Source organism: Nestor notabilis, unplaced genomic scaffold, assembly GCF_000696875.1.
Source record: "Nestor notabilis isolate BGI_N333 unplaced genomic scaffold, ASM69687v1 scaffold23816, whole genome shotgun sequence".
Classification (NCBI taxonomy): Eukaryota; Metazoa; Chordata; class Aves; order Psittaciformes; family Psittacidae; genus Nestor; species Nestor notabilis.
Window position 1 is genome coordinate 42256 of NW_009934683.1, and position 19250 is coordinate 61505.

Below are 19250 nucleotides of genomic sequence, written 5' to 3' on the forward strand. Positions count from 1 at the left end.
AGCACTATCTGGTGTATTGCAAGGGAACTGCACCAGTTTTAATTGCCACAGCATTGCCAGCTGATTTTTTTTTTTTCCCCTCATGGATGGCAAGGAATTCTTTGTTCTCTGTCAAGTAATCCTGTTTTTTCATTCAGTGTTTGTGTAGTAATCATATTTATATTGCAGAAAAGAACCGTGTTAATTTTACATTAATACCAGAATTGTATCTATCAGTGCATTTAATCTTCTTGCAAAGTAAGTTTTTGATTACAAATAAGCACTCTTGTCCACCTGATGCTCTTCTCATTTAGCACTCCTGTATGGTGGTATTATGTTAACCTTTCAGAAGAGTTCTCAAGGATTTGAGCATGTTTTTCTTCTTGCTTAGACTTTGCAAATGACTGAAAAGCTTTCCCCACTCCTAACCTCTCTTCTGTTGTGCAACAAAAGAGCTTTCCTTTAAGCATCTTGGTTTCCAAGCACAAGAACTCGTCTCTGGGCATTACTGAACGTTTGACTTAAGGTGTGATGAATCCTCTTATGCCAAGTGGAATATTTTGATGTATACTATAGATGAATGTTTAACTTAGCTGAAACAAGTGTGGAACTAGTGTTGGTCAGAGTTTCTCTTTTAAGGTTGTTCGGATCTTGAGTTTTGAACCAAAAAAGGATATGCTAAGTCTGCATTGGATGGTGCAGCCTGGCTTGGTTTTGTCAAGGCTGTTTCCTTTGCTGCCTGTCTTAGGAAGATGGTTGTTGCATTAGAACAGTACAAACCCCTTATTCTGGCTTCATGACCTGCATTAGGGAAAGCCTTTTAAACTATCTGAAAACTTAGTGATTTATTTAAATGTGTTGGTTTCTTACTGTAGTGACTTACCAGCTGTTGTCGTTGCACTTTGGTATCAATCAGCTTGGGGTTGCAGGGAGTGTTTTGGTCACATATGGCAAAACAGCCGCTGCAAAATAATGCTGTTGGTGTTGCTGTACTTGGAGGTTCCCTTTTTTTCCTGAGAATTTGAAAAACCTAGTGTAGATCAGAAAGCTTGTGGCAGCTTATGACTTCAGTACATCAAAACCAATAGCCTACCCAAAGCAATATAAAACTGCGTACTTGGAAGGTGTTCATATACAGTAAATCTGTGGGAATATTGTGAAACCTGTATAAAAATGCAAATATACTATTATGTTAACTTGATAATGCTTATGCATCCCCTCCCCCTTCTGTCTTTATAGGTCTACGAGGGCTAATCAATCTTGGGAACACATGTTTTATGAACTGTATTGTCCAGGCACTTACCCACACTCCACTGCTGCGAGATTTCTTCCTCTCCGACAGGCACAAATGTGAAATGCAAAGCCCCAGCTCATGTCTGGTCTGTGAAATGTCTACGCTTTTTCAGGAGGTGAGTGCTATTTGCCACAAACAGATTGCCTTTCCCCAGATGCTGGCTGTTTCCTAACCCAAAAGGGGTTGTGTTCTGTTTGCAAACAGAAAGGGAATCAAAATATGTTTCCCCTCAAGGTGTGGCAAAACAGAGCAGTAAAGATTGAGTTGAGACCCTGCTGTCACTAACACCCAGCTGCTGAAAAGGAAACTGTTGTCCCTTTAAGTCCTATTTGTAAGTCACCCTTGTTTAGGCAAAGCTGGTATTGGAAATAATTACAGTGCTGCCTGCTCTTGTGAGACTGATCTGCAAGGCTTCAGTCTTAGAGCTGAATGTGTGCTTTAATTAAAGGTGCAAGTTGTAACTGGAAAATATGTCATAGGCTCTTTGGGTGCTAATGGGAGCGAGAGTAAAGCAATGGTATCTAGCCTTGTGGTTTGAGGCACTGGATTATGTAGGTCTGTATATATATATATTTTAAAGATCTTGATTTGGTGCTTTCTAGCAGGGAGAAACATCTTCACTATCATCTCTTATGTGGCAACCCATTAATGGCCAGGAGGATGTAGAGAAGTGAATGTGTTGGTACAGTTTGTACCTTCCATGCAGGAGCTACTCTTCTTTCCCTTACTCACTCAGGCTTTGCGATGTGCCTTTCTCTGTAGGTCTGGTCTGAGCTGTCGGAGACAGGCAGAGTCAAAGAGCTTTATTAACTATCTTAATCTCACATCAGTAATGTAAGGGCTGTGGCTAGACATGGGCTCTGAGTTTTAAGATGAGTCTTTGAAAACAAACAAATCCCGTCTGTGCCTTTCCTTCAGTGATAGATCTGCTTTCTTGGGAAGTAAAAAAAAAACCAAAACCAAACCCCAGACAAAGCAAGCCAAGCAAAACCCCAAAAAAGCTTTAGTACATGCTGTCACAGAGCACTTAAAATAGCTGGAGATGTCTGCACGCAGAGCATGTCTTTGTGTATATGCTGTCATGGAAGTTCATTCAAGCTGAGACCAACCTAAAATAACTTTACCTTTATCTTGTGATTTTTCAATTTGATTTTACTTCTGTGCCTTTTTCACCAGAGAAGATTATTTTTGGTTATTGCAGGCAAGTTAAACAGATAAGGGAAGGCAAAGCGTCCCTTTAGCCATTCCAGTACAAAGTTGTTTCAGTGAATTTGCAACTTTTCCTGCTGCTTCTCAGTCATTAGTTGTATGTTATACTTCTTATTTTTTGGTTTATTTTTCAGTTATTCATGAGTCTGTCAGGAAAGGAGGTAAAAACCAAAAGGCATAGCAATAGGTAGCAGCTGCAGGATTATTGAAACCAGATGTGCAGTTAAAGGGGGAAGTACCACTCTGCCTAGATAAAAAATTCAGTCATGGTCTAGAAATACCACTTTCTATACACTGTTAATATAAGAAACCTATTTGCTTGTTTAAAAATAAAAGGTGCCCTTAAAATCTTGATATCATTTCATCAAGTTGTGGTCTAAAGTCTCATTTTGAATATAACCACATTCTATTTACACATGTAAATCCCTTGGGAAAGGGGGAATGAGTGTTACATTACAGATTGGGGGGCTGGAGGAAAGATCAAGACTGTCTAGGTAATGATTTTGTATTTGCATTAATGTATGTGGAGCCTTGTCGATGGCCTGGGATGCCTTTTGCTACACTATGTACAAGCATGTAACAAAGGACAGGCTGTTACCCAAAATGGGGCTTAAATTCAACATTCACGTTAGTTTTAGTTGTAATCAAGTTTAATTTCACACACAGCTTTGGGAATCTCAGCCTTCATTTTCCCCAATCAAAATTCATGCCTAAACTTGCATTAGTTCTGATAATTGGTGTGCTGCAACACAAGGGCATGTGAATGAGGGAAGAGCCATATCTGTGATGAAGATAGCAGGACAGCATCTCTGTCCTTACTTCACGTTGAAGTTCTGCAGATCTGTGCTGTGGGAGGGCAACAAAAAGTGACTCAACCACCTTGAAGTAAAACCAGAGCTTAGTCCTCCACAAGTAAAACTGTAGTGTCTGGAACCAACTCAGTGTATTTTAACTTGCAAGCAGTAAATACCATGTTATGTTTATAGCCCTGTCAGCACGCATTGTAAAAGTCTGTTTGCCAGTGAGTTTTAATATCTCTACATTCAGAATTGAAACCAAAGTCTTGCATTTTTAGAGCAGACTGGTTATCTTTCATGTCCCAACTATATGGATGAAGATTCTTACACTCCTTGCAGAGATAAGGGCTGAGTGGAGGAAAGCTAACCAATGGAGACTTCAGTGCTATGGTTAAGAATTCCTTTGTAATTGAATTACTGGGGAAACTTTGGTTCAGGTTCTGTCTTGTTTTCACGTAGCTTTCCCACCAGGATTAACTGATGTACTTATCCCAAGGCATTTTACCCAGTGACAAACCATCAGGGCAAGGGTTAACTTCCATCTCCCCTCCACCCTTCTTTTCTGAAGGTGTGATCTTAGGCAAAAGGAATGCCAGGGGATCTGGTGAATGCATGCCAGTAAGAACTCTCCAGGAGAAAAAGAGACTGTTTAGAACACTAAATGAAACTTACTCTACATAAAGAGCAAGTTTTGTTTCTCAAACAAAAAAGACTTGTTCCTTTTTTCTTCCTGGTTTAAAATCATTTAATTATAATGGGGGGTGTGATTTCTCTGCGGTAAATAGGAAGCTACAAAGTTCTTGCACCTTGAAGTAGGTTGGTGGTGAGTAATGAGTATCAGATGGTTCTCAGAACTGAAGGTTTTTTCCTGGTAGCTTTTCTTGAAATATGCCAAGCATTGATCTCTGTTTGTTTTAAAAATATCTGACTGCATCAATTAACATTCTCATTTTTGCTACTTGAAACCTATTTCTCAATAGAACCATGACATGAATTACACTGCATAAGAAAAGGAATAAAAAGGATTTGGGAATAACAGATAGTGGTGAAACTGGATGGAGGGAAGATAGAACACACAGAATCCGTTCATTGAGCCTTTGGGCTGAAAGGGTTTGTGCACTACTTTTTACTTACTGGTATTTGTGTTTTAGTTTTGCTTCACTGATGAAAAGTAAGGTACTCCATACCTTAAGGTTTATCTGAATCATTTACAGAATGACCATTTAGAATGATAGGATTAGTGGATCTGTATGCTGGTATACTCTGGAATAGCAGGAAAATCTAGGAGCATAGCAGAATGCACTCAAGAGATGTAAAGAACAGAGCCTTCTTCCCATCCTTCCTCATTCTCATGAGCCTGTCAAAGTGCACAGCACAACTATGAGGAGACTTGAGAAGTGAGGATGAAAAGGAAAATCAACGATATGGTTTATGGCTTTGATGTCTTAAGATGGTACTCTGGTGATGGCTATGTATAAAGTAAGTTGTAACAAAGGTACAAGAGATAAAGTAGATAAGGCTTTTTGCACAGACAGTTTAGTGCCCATTTAGTAAAACGTTTTCTCTGTTGTAATTGTAGAGCATACAGCGAGCGTGCAGGGAAAACGGTGTTTCTAACTCCGTGAACCATTGCTCTTTGGGAAAGCTCCAGTAGGTGTTAAAGGCACATGTATTACTCCTTTTATCCACTGTAAACTTTTGGAACGTTTAAAGTCTTAATTGAGAACCAGTTTCTAAGAGGTGGTTTTCACTTCTCAAGTTGGACTGGAGCCTGGTACAGGATTTATGCCTATAAACTCTTGATTACAAGGCTTGGAGGCTGTTCAGTCGATACGTATGCAGCATAGATCAAATGTGTTTGTTCACATAATTGGGAAACTTCCATGCATGACTTTTTGGCAGGAGGAGGAGAAAACACTACAGATGTGTGTGGTGGTGGTTGGTTTGGTTTTGTTTAAAACCTGACTGGTATCTGTATATTTTTGGCAACAAGAATGCAAAATATAAAGCTTAAAATCCTCAAAATCCTATAGATTCTTCATTTTATGATCCAAGAGCAAGTATTTAAGTGCAAAAAGAGAAAGTTCCTGTTACTTGGTTTGTATGTAAGAATGGAGGCTTTGAATACTGGGTTGGGCTTCTTATTTTTCCCCTTTTTTTCCCTCTTTGCCTTGGAATAGCCATTAAACAGTGCATTACCAGGCATTTTCAAATGGCTTGAACTAGTTCTCTCCAATATAAACAACTGATACAGCTGAAGTGAAAACAAATTTAAACAAAAACCATTTTAAGTTATGGTTGGAAGAATTGTGCCGTTAAAGTATTTTAAAGGTGACTTGTAAAACCATCATTATTTCTTATTTGCATGCTTTAATGAGAAGGTTTGTATAACAGTGATTGAATTAGACTTTACATGGACTTCGCTCCCTTTTGTGGGTTGGAACAGCTCTGATAGGCTGCTTTTCCCAGCAGCAAGGAAATGACAGAGAGGGGATGGCTGTTTTATACATTCCTGTTAAAATATTGCTGTTGAATGTGCTCAGATTCTTTTGTTTCATGATGATTTATTACAACAGTGGCACTTCCCTCCACACACAGTCACCAGCGTTTTCCTAGGTGTGTTTCTAGCTTCTCTGTGATAATACCTAATAATTTGATAAAGCTTCTTGTTAGATTCATCCCATCCTAACGAAGCATTAGAGAATGTAAAATCTGGCAGGTCTAGTGACTGCAGTGGAGCAATTACAGAGAGTGCTGTTGGTTAAAATGACCAGAGAGAGCTCTGGGACTAATTGTAAGGCAGGACGGAGCAGAGAAGTTTTATTGCTGCAGTTCCCTGAATTATGTTGAGCAGCAGCTGCATCAGCAGATTTGAATTACTCTACTACTGCTCCAGTCCCTTGGTGTCATTCTTGTTGGCATCAGAGTTAACTATTGATCTTCTTGTTTATGGAAGCATTCTGTGGTGCTTGGCTGCAGAGGTGTATCTTCTTGTTGGGTAAAAAGCAGAGCTTGCAGTAAAGACATTTCCTTGCAAGGAAACACACTAAAACCATTTTAAAAAGCCTAAAATATGAGGATTAGGTAAGAAGATTGTACTCCCCTTTGCCTACCTGTCCCTTAAAATACAGTATATTCTGTCTCAGCAGGTTTGTAGCACAATGCTTGAGCTTGCACTGATATAAAATGCTCAGAGACTGGGTAGGAAGCAACTTGGGGCTGGGGAAGGAAGCCTGCTTTTCCAATGAGAGTGAGAACTGACACACTGCTGGGGTTTCAAATCTTACTTTTATTCAGTGTTTTTGCTGCTTACTGTCTTCTGTTTGGGAAGAGTAACTGAAAATAAGCCACAATTGATTCACTAGGATCTGGGCAAAACATAATTGTGGTGTTGCAGGAACCCTTTACTGGCAAATTCCTTTTCCAAAGGTGAGGGAAGGCAAAATGACTTACAAATTTTTACTTATTAAAAGTAAAACTTTACTCCATTAAACACAACCTGAAGGCCAAGTGAACTCTTTTGGGCGTTTCCTGGCTCCCTGCAGGGATACCACAAACAGGGATACCATAAGCATCTGTGCTTTGCTTTTGGAACTGGTATCATGGTGCAGGGACTCTTGAACAGGTACAGAAGTCAGCTTGCTCAAGAAAGGGCTGTTAGCTCTAGTCTCAGAGTCTGGATGCTGGAATTGGCAGCAGCAGGAGTGAGGACCCAGGAAGATGAAAGTTGTAGCAGTAGCACTTGGATAGAAATGGAGAGGGTAAAGAAAGGAGTTGAACCTTGACTCAGGGAAACACAGACCTTACTATGGGGGTTTTGGAGTGGTTTTTAGGGAGGACTGGCTGGTTTTTATTACGAAAAAGCAAGCATGAACTTCTGTAGGCAGTTACCTGTCCTCCTCTACTGTGCTGATTTACCTCCCCAGCTGTGTGCCACCACTCAGCAGCAGTGTTTCATGTCGTGGTTTTGCTGACTGAATAATTTGCCTGTGCACTGTCTAATATGCTTTTGGCAAACTCACCTGGGGCAATTGCAGTGACTCCTGTAGCCAGCTCCTCAGATTTGGACTGAAGCCGACTAAGAAGCAGATGCAGGAGCTGGTCCAGGACCAGATCTCCAGGCAGTGACACCCTGCAGGAGCGGTAACAGGCTTTGGGGATAGGTGAATGAAGTGGTACCTTCGGCTCTGCAAACAACTGTGCTGAATAAAGTTGTTTCTAAAGCCTTGTGCTGTTGCAGCAATACAGTGAAAGGCCAATACTGGCATAAGGCAGGATTTACAATCCTGCTTGTAAATCTTTTCCATCAGATAGGACTGTTCAGAGCCATTGGATGCAGAGAGTTACTGTGGCTTGGTTCAGGGGCAGGCTGACAGTTGGCATGTAATATTCTCAACTTCAGTGTTTGTCCTGATTTTGAGGGGAGAGTATAATTTGTGGATGAAATTCCTGATCCCTTGCAAATGTAGGGTACTTCTTCCTTCCCCTCCCCAGCTATTTTAATAAAACCCAGTGGTATTAGTAAGGAATCTTTGAGTGTTGCTTGTATCTGACCCCGCCTGGTTTTGGCTAATCCATCACAAAATGATGAAATTTCAAGGGAGGAAACTGAGGTGCTCAGTTCTGAGATCACTTCTTCAATAGTCTGTGATAAAAAGCTGTCTCTGTCTTTTATTATTAAGACCATTAGAATTAAATGGTTTAAATTTATTTGACTAACTGCACTCATTGAAGATTTTAATAATTAAATGCACTGAGGCTGTGTAACTTGTTAACAGTCATGTCCTTTTCTTTGCTTTGAGCAGTTTTACTCTGGGCACCGATCTCCTCACATTCCATATAGGTTATTGCACCTGGTATGGACTCATGCACGGCATTTAGCAGGGTACGAGCAACAAGATGCACACGAGTTCCTCATTGCTGCATTAGATGTGCTACACAGACACTGCAAAGGTAAGGCTTGTCCTGAGTCTTCAATCAACAAGGAATATTGGATCAAAAAGAGGTAGAACAATCTCTTCTTAAATCAAGTTTAGTGTCTTCCAGCAGCAGTTTTAGCAGATTCCTTTTAAAATGCTTGGTAGATTTAAAGGAAAAGATTTTATAAATAAACCATAACTGTCAAAACTTACTTAGAGTTAGAAGCAGACAAGCCTCTACATTGGCTTCAGTCACCATCATGGTGTTCTCTTATTGGTGTGAGTCACTGTCTTTTCTCTTAAATTACCATTCTAATTCTATTTATACTTGAGGTGCTTAGAACTCTTGCTCAGCGTATCATGGGACTGATGGAAATGACACTGGGGAGGCTATGGCTGTTCTGCTTAAGTAGTATTCTACTGTATTTATGATTCCCAGTTGCTTACAGAAACATGAATAGGAAAAAAAGTAATATTTGGTTGTGGTATCTTGTTTTACTAGTCTGTATATAAAAAATATGTGATCATGCAACACAGTAGAACTATTCATTGACATGCTTTTATAGATGAAGTATCCAAGTGTTGAATTGATTTGGTAATACCATGTGAAATGATGTGTTTCATGTTGGTTACCTGAACTAAATCTGAGCCCAGTCTGCCAATGTTTGATGTAGCTTGGTTCACTTACTTAAGTGCAAAAATTCTTCCCATTCTTGTAAGGGGGAGAAAACCCTAGGGTTGATACTAGCAAAACAAAGAAAGAAGTCCTTAGTCACTAGAAATAAGCTTTAAAGCACTCAGCTTTCTTCTAATGCTCTTAGAAAAAGCACCTAGAGGTTAGGGTTTTGGCTTATCAGAGGTCTATCAAAGGGAAGGCTGCTGCTGCTGCTTTGAAGCATTTTGAAGTCTTGCTTTTATCTTTGAGATACTCGTACCTTGTAGCAGATGTGCTTGTTCAGCTTCATAATAGGTGTCCTCCAAAAGAGGCTTCTCCAAGAGAGTACTTCTAAGGACAGGAGTACATAGAACAGTTCTTTTGTAATAATTATCTGTCATTTGATAATCACTAGCTGAAATGCAACAAGCCTGATGAAACTAGTGTTGAGGGGCTTTGAGGAACAGCCTCTACCCAAATACTGACCTCTCGTTTCTTGACACTGAATGAACTCAGCTGCAGACAGAAATACTTCTTGGTTCCTGTGAAGTTTCTGAACCATTGAGCTAACAAATCTTGAAGCTTTTTCATCATCTTTGATGTAAAATGATGTTTGTATTTCTTCTATACCATAGAATCATGGAATGGTTTGGGTTGGAAAGGACCATAAGATCATCCAGTTCCAGCCCCCCTGCCATGGGCAGGGATGCGTCACGCACTAGACCATGTTGCCCAAGGCTCTGTCCAACCTGGCCTTGAACGCTGCCAGGGATGGGGCAGCTGCAGCTTCTCTGGGCACCCTGTGCCAGCGCCTCAGCACCCTCACAGTAAAGAACTTCTTCCTTATATCTAACCTGAACTTCCCCTGTTTCAGTTTAAACCCATTCCCCCTAGTGCAATGGCTACAGTCCCTGATGAAGAGTCCCTCTCCAGCATCCAGATACCTCCTGATTAGTTCATGAAGTACTAGTATTTTCTTCTCAGAATTGTAAAGAAAAACCATGCAACAATAAAGGTCCCTGTGTTCTTTTCAAACTTACAAAGAATCTGAAAAGACTTTTTTTGGTTTGGCTTTAAATGAAGTTTGTATCTCGTGTTTCTTCTGGAATTACCAAAAAAATCAAGTTTTCTCAGCAGTTTCTTTACTCTCGGTTCTGTTTGGCTTCTCCATCCTGAATGAAAATTAAACTGGGATCTGTGCTAAAACTAGAAACAGTCATATGTTGGATATTCTGTGTTTGAAAGAGTGAGTGCATATATATGGATTCTTGTACTATTTGATGGGTTTCATAGATGTGTTGAAAACACTGACTTCTGAATTGATAACCAATTCCATAATGGTTTCAGCCAGCTTGAATTGAATTAGGGAGTTTTGTACCTTTAGTACTGAGCTTTTTTTGGGTTGTGGGAAAGGTACCACTTACAAGGACTGAAATTCAGTTACTTAATGGATATCCTGAAGTTTGAGCCTACCTGCATGGGCATAACTAAGCTGTTACAGTGCTGCTAGTGGGAAAGCATTGGCACTAGATCCTTTCCATCTCTGTACCCAGGTTCTTAGATTTCTGTTTCTGGAGAAATTGGGAGACTTTTATTAAACTACAGTAAATAATCCATACCACATGAAGGTGATTTAAAAGAAGTGGTTAAGCAGTTGTGTGGGAACCAAACAAGTTAATCTATACCAGAGTTTCAAGTTTGGTCATGATAAACCGCTTTTGGAATGAATTAGTTTGCTGTGTAATGAGAACATTTTCCCACTTACATGCTCATGTATGCACAGAGACACACACAGGTGAAGTATACATATGGAAAACTATAATTACTAATAGTGAGAATGTGTCCTAAAGCTACAATAAGCAAATAAGGCCTCCCCTGCTAATATTGCATATTTATTTTACTGACTAAAAACACCTTTTAAAGCTTCCAGTCAATAACAGTCAAGTTCTATGATTAACACAAAGTGAAGTAAAAGGGTCATGGGGACAACTTTGACTAAAAGCCCTATGCAGGACATTATTCATGATCACCAAGGCTTCAGACACCAAAGTAAATGAAAGTGTTCCTTATGTTAAGAACTGTATAAATATCCAGTGATACTTGTTTGGCTGACATTGGTCATTTATGGAGTCATGGAATCAACCAGGTTGGAAGACACCTTTAGGATCATCAGGTCCAATATCCCTTTTCCATTCTGTTGACTCAACTTTCTAGGAAGTGTCCTAATGAAAGTGAGGGGAAGCTGTGAATGCCTGTTACTGATACCTGTCACTGCTTAAATTAGGAAAGTAAGATTTTTGCCCATTTAAAGATTAGTTTTGTAATGCTGCATCCTACGAAGCATAAAATTAACTGCTCTGAGATGATTATATGGATGGCCCAGGTAGCTGCTTGGTTGGTTTGGTTGTTTGGGTGGCTTTAAATATGCTGGTTCAATATATACTTTGTTTTAGTGGCATCTGTGAAGTTTGGAAGCCTGGGATACCTGTATGCTCACCCATGTAAATCATGTCTCAGGGGTGAGAGCTCTCCTTGTGCTAGCACTGCTGTGCTGAGCTGTGGCATCTGCAGGGCATGTTCTGAACACTTAACAGGCTCCTCTGTGCTCCTGGAGCAATATAAAATGGTTCTGAATAAATGAGATCGAATCTATCATGCCTGTGAATCACTGTTTTTATTCCAACAGCTGGAGAAAGATGGTCTAACCTGAAAGTAGTATTTTGGTGGGGGGAAGAAAAAGCGAAGATATGAGTTACTCCTATTTCTCTATTATTCACCCAAAGTGTGTACAAGGTCTGCCCTTAAACACATGCTCCAATTCAAAAAGTGAGACCTTTCTGGAATGTGAATTCCAACATTGCTACTCTAAATGACAGTTAAAATTGTACCTGTATTTGGTGTTATTCTGGTCTCTCTTGCTGGTTTGATAGTGCTCAGAGTTCTGCAGTGTCATTGTATGTTGGTATTTGTGGTCCTTTTCACCACAAAAGCTTCCAAATGAGCTTTAGAGCTTTTTCTACATTGGATCATACCTTCTTTACCAAAGTAATGCTATAAACAGCCTGGCTGTGTAGGTAATGATCACTTTCTTTGTACTAAAGTCTAACCATTCACCTGGACTTTGCCAGACTGACTGGTCTCTGAGTATGTTTGGATTATAGAAGATGCTGAAAATGATCAGATATTGATCTGTTGCTTCTTGTATGTTTTCTTAGACTCTTTCTATGAAGAACAAGTGCAAAATGTACCCTATTCTTCATGTGGGATCTTTCAGGACTTCCAGGGCTCTTCATTTGTAGAGGAACATAAATAATGGGTATTTCTGCAAGCTCCCATGGCAGTGAGGTCCCAATCATCCAGACACTTTGTAGCTTACTAACTCTGTCTCAGATATATTCAAACCTGAGAGAAACTGAGACCACAACTGTTATTTTCTTGTAAGGAGCAAGACTGCAGTTCACAAGTTAATGTTCAGCACAGTGAAAGCACTGGCTGTGGTTTAGCTTGCTTTATTATTGCAAGAGCCACAAAAATCAAGCAGCAGAGAGTGGCTGAGAAGGGCACTTGTACACAAAGGTTCAAAAAGCAAGATTAAAAACTGAGGTAATCCAGTGTTTTTATCCCAAGCTTTATTCAGGCAATGTTATTCAGTTGTCTAACAGAAATAGAGTAGCACTTTAAAGCTGATTATTCCTCATTTATCTGGTTTTCTCGGAGCATTCTGCATTCATCTTTAACAAGGACTGCTACAAAGCAAATGTGAAGCTAGGTATCATGACAAAGAATGCTGTGCTGAGGTTTGGGAGTAAAACACTACCCTGCTCTCTGAATGCTTCATGGTATTCTTAGGAGCTGATAAAACATATGCTTGTGGAACACGTCATCTGCTATGATCCATATAAGTCTATGTGTACCCTGCTTTGACATAAAGAACAACAAGCACTTGTTCAGATCACTGGAGGCTAAAGTAAAGCAGAAAGGTTAGTATTAATGTCTTATTTTGACATGCCTTTAAATCTGGCAATTTTAAATTCCTTTTTTATTTCATTTAAAACATATAATAGAAGTTGGAGGCAAAGCTTCTTTATTTCAAAGCAAAAGCAATGTTAGAAAGTAATCTACAGCTTTTATGTATGATTTACCTTTAAATACTGTCCTGGTTTCAGCTGGGATAGAGTTAATTTTCTTCCTATGTATTTGAACCCAAGTTAATATACTTGGTTATTGCAGAGACGAAGTAGTAACTTCTGTTTTAAAAGAGTGATATTTAATTTGAATCCAAACTTCTAAACTTAATTTTCTGCCATTCTCAAAATCACTTGATACATTGATGTGTTTCCAAGCTTGGTTTTAGTCTTGCACTGGCCAATCTCTTACTGATTTCCCTGATAGCAATTATGAGCAGCTTTAGAACAAAAATATGTATTAAACTAAAACCTACTTTGTAAGACAGACATGTCGAAGGGAGCCTTAACTGAAGCACAACAATCTAGCAGCTTCTAGTTCTCAGCTGCATAATATACCTCCTCTTAGCATCTGTTCCATATTGACAAGTGTGAGTAGGTGGTAATCTTACTCTTTTTTTTCCTCCCTCCTCTCCAACCAAATGTCATGGGAAATAATGTTGAGTGGGTAATACCCTTCTGTTTTGCTGGGAACAAGCTTGCAGGAGCCTCTTTGGAGACCCTCTCGTCACTGATCCTAATTGACTTGTATAATTGGAAAGGGAGTATTTGCTCTCTCCTGTAAGTGGAAATGGCTGTCTATTAACAGTGTCCAACAGAGATGGTACCTGTGTGGGCCAGGGGAAATCTCTCAGTGCTGTTTCTCTGCTTCTGCCCCCTTGAAACAAAACAGAGGGAAATAATGTTTCAAATGGTGAGATTACCAGGATGTGACAGGGGTTTTTTTTCCTTTAAAAAGGAAAAGTGGAGTTTTAAAAACAAGGATAAAAAGCACTAAATTCATTTCTTGAAAATCCACATGTAGTCTTTAAAGCTTGTAAGTGATCTTTTTTTAAAGGTGAAGAATATCTTGTACAGCCTCTATACCTCTCTTCATTAGCTTAGCATAATTAAGACCTTCTAAAGATCTTAAGTTCAGTAAGATTTAGTTGAAATTCCCATCAAGAAATGCCTGAGACTGGGTCTGATAACCCCTGACTTGAACTTCATACATTTGAAATCCAATTCTAGTGCATTTTGTTAAGAGCCATTTTAAGGGCACAGTGTGCTTCTCTTGGCAATTCAAATGAGTTTCTCAAGCAGGCAGCTGAGTGAGAACTTCTCTGAGGCATTTAGGATTGAATTAACTGAAGTGGCCCATTGCAGCTTGGTAGGTATCACTTACATTTGCTTTTCTCAACAAACTACTAAAGCTTCATTGGGAAAGAAGTCACATTGCTTCTTGCTGAAGAACACTCCAGCTAGAGCACCTTAGACACAAAGTGGTGGGGTTTGCCCCATGCTTTTAGTGTCTTCAGGTGAGGTTTCTTGGTTTTGAGTAACAGCTGTGATTTGGCAAGTCAGCATCCTAGTGTTTCAGTTATTAAATGCTTCCTAGTAAGTTAAAGATACTAGAAAACCTGGTGAAACTTCTTAGTTTCTATTGTAAGAGACTAAGAGACACCCAAAGATGTACTTTACAAAATAATCAGCTGATGCTGTGTTTGTGTGTGCATCTCTGTGTACAAAGCAATCCCAGTTGCATCTGGCCTGCCCAAGGAAAATAAGCAGTAAACAGTCTTGGAAATCAAAGAAGTATATCACCTATGGGGAATGGAAGGAGTATGCTTCAAAGCTGAGAACTATGCCAAGAAACTTTTGGTTATTTAATGCTCTGGTTAGTCTCAGCATTCAAACCATAAAATGAACTGCTGTGCTCCTGCAGTTGATAATGGCTAAAAGATGGGTATGCGTTCATTGTGCCCCCTGGGAACTCAGAGGATTGCTGTGCCTCTGAAGAAGCTGGAGGACGACAGAGCCCTTATCTTCCTGCTTCAGATAAGGACATCTTTCATTTTCTCTCTGGTGGAAACTTGCATGGAAAGTCCACATTGATGTTGAAAGGATGGAACGCAGACAGCAGGCTGGAGATTGATGTGTCTTGACAAACCTCCCCTCACTCTATTCTCAGAAGTTGACTGGGATAGAATTAAAGAGTAGCATTTGCTTGATGGTTCCTCTCTCTGTCATTTAGGAGAAATATTGTGCTATCGAATACTCTGCCTAAGCAGAAACTAATGCTTCTGTAGTAAGGAGCTGGCCACTTGCTCAGGTACAAGTGTTGCATGATGGCACTCTTAAGTGTAGGTTAAATACTCCTTTTCATGAAGCACCTTGACAACCCCTTCATCTTAGGAACTGATCTTTATACTGGACAGGACTAAGCAAATCTCTGTAAAGGGGGATAGAGCTATACCCCCAAAAAGGGTTTGGCTAACAGCCATTAATGGCTTTAAGTCTTCACCTCTAAAGGAGTTAACTGCATTTAGTCACCTTCTGATTGTATTATATTTTTCTAGGTGTTCTCTTCTTGTTTCCTTGATTTTTCTTCAGTGCACAACATTTTCAGAGTTCTGTATTGTCTATGTGAACTTTGTTAAGTTATGGAGAGTTACTGGAGACCCAGTCCAAGGCAACCACTGTTCCCTCGGAGGATTTTTGACTTCTGAGCCTGTGTTTGCATTCCTTCAGGTGATGATAATGGGAAGAAGGCCAACAACCCCAACCACTGTAACTGCATCATAGACCAAATCTTCACAGGCGGACTGCAGTCTGATGTTACCTGTCAAGTCTGCCAGTAAGTACTTCTTTTTCTGGTTCTGAACTCTGATTTGAATCTTTACACCCTCCAGTGCAACTGAGTCTTTTCTTTCTCGAATACCAATAAAATACTAGCAAAATTCCAGCAAGACAAGAGCTGTTTAAATACAGCATCAGCTTAATGCAGTCAGATACCAGTTAATTGACATATATTAAGACATAGCAAAAAAAGCTACCTGGAAAGTACCACAGGCTTGTTTGACTTTTTACTAGTCTATAGAAGATTGTTCTTCTCCAAGTTCATGAGGAAAAGACTTCTTTGGTTTTCCAAGTATGTAATTGCCACTATATTTGAAGAAAATTCTGATATGAAACCATATCTTCCTTCAGTTAGGAGCCTCATGTATCATCAGGAGAGGGTTCAAAGAGGCTGACACCTCATGTAATCTCGGGTACCAGCAATTGAATGTTTGACAAGTGTAAGGAAGAACATGTCTGTTGTTCTACTCTGTGTACTGGAGCAAGTTGACTTCTCTTTCAAGATGTTTGCTATTGCCATAGTGCAGAAGTCAGAGTTCTTGGGGTTTGTTCTGTCTTGCATTCTTTATAATTACATATCCTGTTCTGCAAATGGACTTGTTCTGTGCTTGTTTGAATCTGCTTTTATTCTCAGTTTCCTGAAGACATTTGAAGAAGATTTACTGTAAGGAAAACATAGGAAATCTTGTTCTTTGCCTGGTAGAGCCACAGAATCCTTATATGATAATGAAAAGCTCAGTATGTTATGACACAATATTAGCATTGATGAAACTTTAACAAAAGAAGTTTTCTTTTGAAAATTGACAACCTTTGCACAAATGAAGCTGAAAAAGAAAGGCAGAGTATTGCAGGCTTGATGAGATTGCAGAGTGAGAGACACTAGTTTGAGAGGAAGAGAGAACTCGAATAAGAAGAATAAGGAGTGCAAACAGGCAGTACTTCCAAATGAGGAGCTTACACCCCTGAAGTTCTGGAGTTCTCTTAAAAATGTAAATGCTGAAAGAGAAGATTTGAGTCAATGCAAGTTAACACTTTGGGAAGCTTCTTCCATAGTTTAGCTGTTGGCTTGTCTTCAGCTGTCTTGTAGAGAAATCTGATGGAGAACACACACTACTTCTTGATGCAGTTTTTCTTTGACCTCTCAAACTCCAAACACTGTAGGAGATGCTAACAGGAACTGCAAAGTTTAATTCAGTGCACTACTCTGCAGCAAAATTTGGCTCTGTCTTTATTAAAGTAACCTTAAACACAGTCTTCTATGTCATGACCAGAGACCTCTACTTCTAAACGAGTTAGATCGCATACAGCTATCATCATAATGTTAGCTGGTTTATACTGGTCAGTAGTATGAGTGGTGCCTCTATCTCCAAGTAACCCTGCTTGGTCACTTTGAATCACAGGGCTTCAGTGAGTGGGAGAATGTATTAAGTGCATATATTTTGCATTTAGTACATCACAGATGTTTCCTAAAACCCTATGGCTTTTAAATATTCAGAAAACCAATCAGCTGTGGGAAAATACTCTGGAGCAACTCTGTTTTCTGTCATCTTTGAGTGCCCTCTAGGGGTGATGTAGATCCTATTGGTTCCTCAAAGTATTTGGTGTGCTGTTAATTTGACTTCCTTTAAACGTGTTTCAAACGGCTTTCTTTTTCACAGTGGCGTTTCCACAACGATAGACCCATTTTGGGACATCAGTTTGGATTTGCCAGGCTCCTCCACCCCGTTCTGGCCGCTGAGTCCAGGGAGTGATGGCAGTGTCGTAAATGGGGAAAGCCATGTATCGGGCACCACCACTCTCACAGACTGCTTGCGAAGGTAGGAAATGAGACAAATACGATGTTGGTGGGGTAAAGAAGCATTTTTTATACAGATTTTAGTATAGAAGAGAAAGTGAGAAGGCAAAGAAGGCTCAGAGCAACAGTTGGCCTCACAATAAGCAATCAAAACCAGTTGCCATGCGATGCAAGAAGAAAACAAATTGTACGTTGGCTGCTGCCAGGCAATGTGGGTTGAAATAATCAAAACCACTGGTGTCTGTCTCCATGTTCTTGGTTGTGTCAGCAAAGCAAGTACATAAAGAGTTCACAGTGCATTTAACATCTATCTAAATTACAACAGCAAGTATGAATCTGATTTTTGCTCTAAGCAAAGCTGAGGGTCAGCTACTGCTACAGCTTGTTTGTGGGGGTGACATTAAGAATTAAAGGAATGGAGCTTTCAAAAAGAAAAGATCATTCTGAGCAGGAAACGTGGGCATCTTGGAAACAGGTAACTGGGGAGAATGTTATGGCTTCATATAGTGTTAACTTGGATCTTTTAACAGATCTGGAAGTCATTCTCTTGTGGTAAATGCAGATATTTGTTGAAGATACTTGTCTAAGGAAGAGGTTAACTGTAGCCTGGGGCAAAGCTAATCCTCCTGAAGTAAAAACTCATGGCCTCTGACATATGATTTCTAACCTTCTTGATACTTCTAAGATCAATAATTTTGAGAGAAAAAGGGAGTTAGTACAAATGAGAAATTGCTGATGCAGGAATACCAAACCGGTTGAATTTTGGTTGTTTTCTTCAAGATGGGGATTAGTAGGATCAGAGAGAGATGATGATAGGGAAGGGAAAACATCCAGGTTCAAAGATACTCTTAAAGAGTATGGATTTTGGAAAGAAGTTGAACTGTAATGGATAAAGAGGACAGGTCTAGGTTTTAACTCAAAAGCTAGAAAGCAGGTTGAATATTAGATTCAAGCAAGGAAGGTGTGTAACTTAATGTCAAGCGGTGTGGCCATGCAACTTGGAAGTTGGCTCGAAAAAGGAAGGATTGAGCAGGAATATGACAAAACCCAGAAAGATGCAGGCACTCCTGACAGTTACACCAATTTTGTAAGCCTGTTTACACACCTAAGAGAGAAGAAAAAGAAGTAAATCACAAACAAAATCAAAACCAGAGAACGATGGTGGTAAATGCTCCGTCCCTGGCAGTGTTCAAGGCCAGGTTGGACAGAGCCTTGGGCAACATGGTCTGGGGTGAGGTGCCCTTGCCCAGGGCAAGGGGGTTGGAACTGGATGATCTTAAGGTCCTTTCCAACCCTGACTCGTCTATGATTCCATGGTACATAGGCTAGGTAAAGGAAATCCTGTTAATCAAACAAGAGGGGAGACCAGGAGGCTGTGATCATCGTTTAATGCCGGAGGCTGCATTGACCCTAAACAGAAGGAGGCAAGGTAGGGTTAGTGACGAGCTGATACCACATTGCCCTCACATGCTCAGTGTGTGCATTAATTAATTTAAAATGTTCAATTCTGTTTCAAAACCTTTCATCTCAAAAATCCTAGTTGTAAAGCAGCCTCTGAGATGATTTGTTTGCCCCTTGGAAGTCTAAACTTGGAGGAAAAGGCTCAGTAGTCCATTCTCTGAGCCTTTTCTGTGCTGACAGTTTCTGAAAAAGAGATTTTGCTTTAGTGTGTTGTGAGAACATAGAAGTAATATTTTCTCTAAGCAGTTCCCTGTTCTGTAATGGTCTCTTCCTATAGCTCCCTTGAGCAGTTCTGTCTGAACACTTTGAAAGAGATTTTTCTAGTTGTCAACACTTGG

The 19250-nt window shown here is 39.9% G+C and overlaps 1 protein-coding gene across 2 annotated transcripts in view; it reads left to right on the forward strand.

The window, feature by feature from the left end:
• LOC104408033 (ubiquitin carboxyl-terminal hydrolase 22) overlaps positions 1-19250 on the forward strand; it is a 62576-nt gene that overhangs the window by 33682 nt on the left and 9644 nt on the right. For both annotated transcript variants that reach the window (XM_010017480.1, XM_010017481.1), the window contains 4 exons: positions 1219-1388; positions 8085-8232; positions 15549-15654; positions 17315-17473. In XM_010017480.1, the coding sequence (XP_010015782.1) occupies positions 1219-1388; positions 8085-8232; positions 15549-15654; positions 17315-17473 (583 nt within the window). The remainder of the gene's footprint in view (positions 1-1218; positions 1389-8084; positions 8233-15548; positions 15655-17314; positions 17474-19250) is intronic.